Source organism: Oncorhynchus tshawytscha, linkage group LG07 (assembly GCF_018296145.1).
Source record: "Oncorhynchus tshawytscha isolate Ot180627B linkage group LG07, Otsh_v2.0, whole genome shotgun sequence".
NCBI lineage: Eukaryota > Metazoa > Chordata > Actinopteri > Salmoniformes > Salmonidae > Oncorhynchus > Oncorhynchus tshawytscha.
In genome coordinates, this window is record NC_056435.1 from 28106833 (window position 1) to 28113302 (window position 6470).

Genomic DNA, 6470 nt, shown 5'->3' on the forward strand with positions numbered 1-6470 from the left:
GCTGCTCTGGATGGGGACGATGCATGCAAGTGATAAAACACATTCTGACTGGCTCCAAAACACTTATCAAACCAGGAGTAAGGCATTGTGTGCTCTATGTGTTTGTGAAGGCCTTAGTGTGTGTTTTTATGGGGACAGTCATATTATTTTACACACAAAACGCTTTCTGCCTATCCACTCCAGTATCTATTATAAAGCATGTCTCACCACTTCAATCTCTGCTTTACAATGGTTTAATAAGTCTCACTTCACTGCGTTCTCGTCCCTTCCTCTCTAACAGTCGTTAGCTTAGCGGTTAAGAGTATTGCGCCAGGGCCTCCCGAGTGGTGACGTGGTCTAAGGCACTGCATCGCAGTACTAGCTGTGCCACTAGAGATTCTTGGATCGAGTCCAGGCTCTGTTGTAGCCGGCCACGACCAGGAGACCCATGGGGCGGCGCACAATTGTCCCAGCGTCATCTGAGTTAGGGGAGGGTTTGGCCGTCAGGATGTCCAATCGTGCACTAGCGACTCGTGGCGGGCCGGGCATAATGCACGCTGACACGGTCGCCAGGTGCACGGTGTTTCCTCCGACACATTGGTGCGTCTGGCTTCTGGCTTAAGTGGGCATTGTGTCAAGAAGCAGTTCGGCTTGGTTGGGTTGTGTTTCGGAGGATGCACAGCTCTCAACCTTCGCCTCTCCTGAGTCCGTATGGGAGTTGCAGCAATGAGACAAGACTGTAACTACCGATTGGATACCACAAAAATTGGGGAGAAAAAGGGGTAAAACAAAAAAGAGCAAGGCAGTTAACTCCTAACAACACCTGCTCCCCAGGTGCCGATGATGTCGATTAAGGCAGCCCTCCGGCACCTCTCTGATTCAGAGGGGTTGGGTTAAATGCGGAAGACACATTTCGATTGAATGCATTCAGTTGTGCAACTGACTAGGTATCTCTCTTTCCCTTTCATCCAGCAGTGGGTAGAGGGAAGTGTAGAAGGATTACACCATGTGCACATGCATCATGACATCACCAACAGTTCAGGAGTAAATCAAAGACTGCTATATCTTTGTTAGATAACTCCATTTACAAAATCTGGATCGAGGAACGTATTCACTTGAAATCCCCGATTCATATCCTCTCTGTACCTTAGAGGCCTCGTTTCTGCATCTTTCAAAAAAGGGAGTACGACAAAGATAAAGACCGGGGCCAGCGTTGAGAGAGGCTGTATGAGATATGGATCCTGTTCCACTGGCCTCAGACCAGGCTGCTACAGACTTAACACCCCCCCACCACGCCACGTACACACACACTAAACCCCACAAAAGTTCAAATTCACCAACCCTCCCAAATACATATCATAGATACGTACATTTATACCTGGGACACTAATACCTGGGACACTAATGTGGGTACTAATGTGTGTTTGCATGGCGAGTGAGTGTGATAGTCAGAGTGAGCAGTAGGCTGAAGGCAATTACTGAGAGGCTTTTCTTAGAACCCTCCCTCTCAGAATTTCACCCTCCCAGGAAGCATGCAATAGTTCTAGGAATTAAGCGATTCCCATTCCCCTCCCTCACAGACTCGCCCGCTGACTCAGATTCAGTCTGGCACGTTCAAATCCAGCCAGCCTCTTCTGCCTCGTAGATCGGCTGGGTACACACCAGTGGAGGAGCTGTAGGAGGACGGGCTCATTGTAATGGCTGGAACGGAATGAATGGAACGGTGTCAAACACTTCAAATCACGTTTGATTCCATCCCAGCGAATACAATGAGCCCGTCCTCCTATAGCGCCTCCCGCCAGCCTCCTCTGGTACACACTTTAACCGGGGGAGGGGGGTAGTCGCTTTCTGTAATAAAGGTAACTTTAGACGTTGATGTTGCATAACAACCTATATTTTTCCTGTGGATGTAGACTTATAAAGCTTCTTGTGACCATTGACCCACAAAAAGAGAACAGGACATTGAAGACAGAAGCAGTAGGACTCATGTTGAAGATTATTTTTATAGAAAAAGGGATATGTACAGAGTCGGGGGGGGTAAAAAATGACCAAAATAAAACATTGAAAATGCATCTCACTGGAAAACAATTCACTGCCACAGCAAGAGGGTGGGGAGCATATCCCTCATAGCACGGGGCTACACTACAGTTCGCACCACGTTTTGTTTTCCAGTGAATCTCATGCGGCGGGGTTCGCAGAACTCCACTTCCCCCTCTGAGAAATACAATAACGAGACACCATTTTCTGAAAGGTTCTTTCCCAGACATGGTCTCATGACCAACCATGTGTCCGATGTGGCATTATTACTGACCAGTGCAGTGATGTGGTTTCCAGCTGCCAGGGACCAATTTCTGACAGCGCTCCTCGAGATTTAGTTGAACGGTTTAGTTTAATTCAGCTCTGCCCTCCACAGGGGTGCAGATCACAGGACCCTCATACCTGGAACGGGTAGTCCTGCAGGAAGCGCACCAGTGGTCGTGGCAGAGGCAGTTGGTCAGGACAGTCTGTGCTGCAGTTGATGGTGAGGCGTGCAAGGTGCTGTAGGGAGGGGAAGGCCTGGGGCTTGTGCAGGGCCCGCTTGAGCTTCAGCAGTACTGTGCTCTCCTGAACTGTCCTCTGGGCAGGCTTGCCACCATGAGTTTCCTCCACCTTCCCCTGCGGCACCTTCCTCCCTGGTCCCACATAGTACTGCACCATGCTCGGCACATCAGGGAAGGACAGAAGACTGGGTCGGGCTGGCGAGCTGGAGTCTAGCAGAAACCGGGCTCCACTGTACTGGATGCGTATACTGGTGGGGCCACGGGCAGTCCTAACAGACAGGGTCAGCATGTACAGGGGATGGCTGCTGTCTCGAATCAGAAAGGCCCCTTCTGACGCTGCCTGCAGAGCTTCATGGGCCTGACCTGCTGTGATGGCTCCCCAGTACCAGCCTGCAGAGTTGGGTCAAAGGTTATTCACTTATTCAATGGTTTAGATTTGAGTGATAAGCCTGTAGTAAACAGTTGGATGGATGAATTGAAACGCAATTATGAAAAACATTACAACAAGAAACAATGAGGGGGTTTCAGGGAGCCTGTTGGACCGAGTTCCCATTTTGAATATTACATTTTGCATTACCTGAGGTATCAAGGTAGAATGTGTTGTTGGCGATGGTGCGCAGGTCTTTTGTGGGGTCCCACTGCGGAGAGTTGCTGTGAATGCAGTGAGGGGAGGAGACGCTCCCTGTCCGCATTCCTAGGTGGCCCTCTGTGGGTGTACCAGACAGCAGTGGTCTAGGGCTGTAAACAAGAGACCACAATAGTAAGCACGGGAGAAGTGTAGGAAACAGTAGGGGGGACACCGGTATATCTAACACGTTTAACCTTTCATTACATTTCCCACTACCCTGTTATAGGATAGTCCTAACACTTGTTGTTTGTTTTTACATCGCTTTTGCACGCACAAAGCTCATCATTTGGGAGGGGTGTCTTTGGAAAACCTCAAATCTCTACATTAAATCTCGGACAGCTGCCTGCCTCCCTCCCTTGAACATTGGCCAGACAAAGAGCACACACATCAAGTGGTCACAGACTGTGAGTGTGAATTGATCGAGATGCTCCGTAACAGGTGTTAGGACTGTTCAAATTGGTCGTGTTATAATATGAATCCCCACATGTACATTTCCAAGCCTACATAAAACAACTTCAAATGAGAATACCACAAATAGCCATGCACAACTTTCTATATGGGGCGCTCTTGAAATGTGGTGGCATTTGCGTCCCTTTGCAACCATGATATATAATATATGCCATTTAGCAGACGCTTTAATCCAAAGCGATTTACAGTTGCGTGCATACATTTTACATATGGGTGGCACAGGGAATCAAACCCACAACCCTGGCCTTGCCCACGCCACACTCTACCAACTGAGCCACACAGAAAAAACACTTTATATTGTTTATATTGAACTGTTTATCAATGATAAAACATATTGCAAATCCTTAATACTGCTAAACTTTATGTTTATGCATTGTTTAAAGTACTTAGGCAAATTGGCTTGTCTCGGTCGTGATGTGTAGAGTTGTAGTGACATGTTTTGGGGATTTTGAGATATCTATCTATTATTTTGAATGCTAGACAGTGAACGGAACTATTTCATATATTATACCGATCAATAAAAACAAAGAAGGCTATAAAAAAATACATTTAAAAAAAATCATTGGTGTTAGCGTCTTGAACATCACTGATTACAAAGATATACAAGGACCTTGAGCATTCTCTCCAGTGGCAAACTTTTATCCGGGGAGGAGTTTCAGTCCAGTCTCCTTTTCAGCTCATTTATTACCTACTTTACTTAACAAAAGACAGATCTCAATAGGCGGTCCAGGTGTCCTCTGACATGGCACAAGTGGGAGTGAAGAGGAAAGGCCGATGACATCAGAAGGCACCTCTTTGTATCTCTTTGAATGGCCTACTCCATGAGGTTTGCACTTGTGCCTAAAAATAAAAAAAACTATTTTGCTGAAAACATATTTGGTAACCCTTAAGTGTGTATACATTACTGTATTTCTACACGAGACATTGTTTTTCAACAGGAAAATAAACCCCAAAAAACTGGAGTGCTTCTTTAATGAAAAATATCAATATCTCTTCACATCCTTTTAGCAGGCCTATGTCATACATTTGAGGATTTCATAAGTGCTGGTGTGTTTACGTCTAATGTGTTACATGGTGTTAGTCAATTAAAGGAAGGGAACTAGCATTGTGAGCAAAGTTATTACTAATATCACTTCAGTAAATGATTTGTAAAGGATTGATAATCTTAGATTCGAGCATTTGAGGCCTCTATTTCAGAAAATCCTAATGAATCTAAAATGTTTAATTAGTTCTCATGAGGTTTCCATACAATTGGAAACACATTTTCATGTGAATATTCTAAAATCCGCATTGAGAAAAGATGCGCATTTCCCCACCAGTGGTGTGTTTCCACCGAATCCTCGAACCGACAAAGTCGAAAAATATGTCGATGTGTTACCCTAATTGCTTCTGTTAATCGCTCTTGATAAGAGCGTCTGCTAAATGACTCCAATGTAAAAAGCGTTTCTACCGATATTTCTCGCATAATCGCATAATTAATTTTACAAAAACAAAAGATCCCACCTTGTCAAGCCTATTTTGTTTTGTCGACATTTGGAAAGTTTACCGACACATTTTCTGTTTCCATCTGGGCTGTCGTGACATTTGTTATCCAACATGTAGACTTCTTTACGCGCATAAGGTTGGAAGGAAACATAGTTAGTATTACCATCATTGGTGTTACTCCTCCTACTGTTAAAACAATATTTGAAAACATTAAGCTACCATATTTACAATATTAGTTTATTGAGCATGGGAAAAAGTACCCTACCCAAATATTTTTTTATTCACAAATGCCACCATAATTGAAGAACGACCCACAGGGATCTTATTTGACTATATTCTGTATGTTTTCTGTTTTCTAACCATAAATTATTTTAGATCATATTATGTCGAAGATAAACACTTTTGCCTTTGCCTTTTGGTTTTGAATATCAACATGTAAGCATGGTGTAATTTTCCATCAAACAGGGACAAAATAATGTGAACTTACCTCTGAACACAAAGAATCATGATGGTGAGTATTCAATATCCCATACTAGTCTAATTCCACAGCGGTTTAACGAAAATAAAGCCGGTCGAAACAAAGGAATGTGTTTATTTTGTTCTGAATGTCCCACGCATCTGTTCAGTGAATAGAGAAGTTGTGTCCGAATATCCCATATGTTAATATACGGTCTGTAATTAACTAATTCAAAAGCAATATAATAAATGTATAATTTAGACAAATAGAATACAGAGCAGCAGTGCGATGAGTGTTGCCACTAGAATGGGTTCTAAGCGTGTGAAGGAAAGACTGTGGGTTTGGCTTTTAAAATTCGCCAATTCCAAGAATTATATTCTGAGAACTGTCCAGCACACCAGCGCCTCTGACGTCATGCGGAGCTGCCACCGACCCGGTTATAGTTTGTAAACTCCAGTCCAAACCTTCACATTTTATTTTCTGAAATATATTACAGTGAATGCCAGTGTCAAAAAACAAACAAATTGATCATTCCTAGTGACGAGTCTAAATTCCTCATAGTCATGTCATAGCCTTGCGGTATTGCTGCGCTTGTTGCTCTGCTCTCCCAGGAATCGGACTGCACCTTCCCCCTACTTTCCAAGAATCATGGTGCGCTTATCTCCGCCCACTAGGCCTGCTGCAGCCTGCCCTCTACTCATTCTGAGAATTGAGTAATGGGTATGCGGAACTATTGGGCTATTTCCAATAATATACACTGAACAAAAATATAAACGCAACATGCAACAATTTCAATTATTTTACAGATCATATAAGGAAATCAGTCAATTGAAATACATTTATTAAACCCTAATCTATGAATTTCACATGACTGGGAATATAGATATGCATCTGTTGGTCACCATGGGGCATT

At 43.9% G+C, this 6470-nt stretch overlaps 1 protein-coding gene across 4 annotated transcripts; it reads right to left on the minus strand.

Moving 5' to 3' along the window:
* Positions 1-1963: 1963 nt before the first annotated feature.
* On the minus strand, positions 1964-6174 carry LOC112254297 (cytokine-inducible SH2-containing protein). Of its 4 annotated transcripts, none has more exons than XM_024426703.2 (4): positions 5588-6173; positions 4308-4455; positions 3097-3257; positions 1964-2909 (listed from the first exon to the last, which is right to left on the minus strand). In XM_024426703.2, the coding sequence occupies exons 3-4, from the start codon at positions 3209-3211 to the stop codon at positions 2413-2415; spliced, it is 612 nt and encodes a 203-aa protein (XP_024282471.1). In that variant the 5' UTR covers positions 3212-3257; positions 4308-4455; positions 5588-6173; the 3' UTR covers positions 1964-2412. The 4 variants fall into 4 exon arrangements, with proteins under 4 accessions (XP_024282471.1, XP_024282472.1, XP_024282470.1 ...); XM_024426704.2 differs by having other exon boundaries at positions 4304-4455; XM_024426702.2 differs by having other exon boundaries at positions 4226-4455.
* Positions 6175-6470: the final 296 nt, after the last annotated feature.

What these genes read in the sequence shown, in the direction of transcription:
- LOC112254297 (XM_024426701.2), bottom strand. Translation starts at nt 5,607, where the DNA reads ATGATTCTTTGTGTTCAGAG. An exon ending in ATGATTCTTTGTGTTCAGAG is followed by an intron (nt 3,258 to 5,587) that starts GTAAGTTCACAT and finishes TCTTGTTTACAG; the next exon opens with CCCTAGACCACTGCTGTCTG. An exon ending in ATTCTACCTTGATACCTCAG is followed by an intron (nt 2,910 to 3,096) that starts GTAATGCAAAAT and finishes CCAACTCTGCAG; the next exon opens with GCTGGTACTGGGGAGCCATC.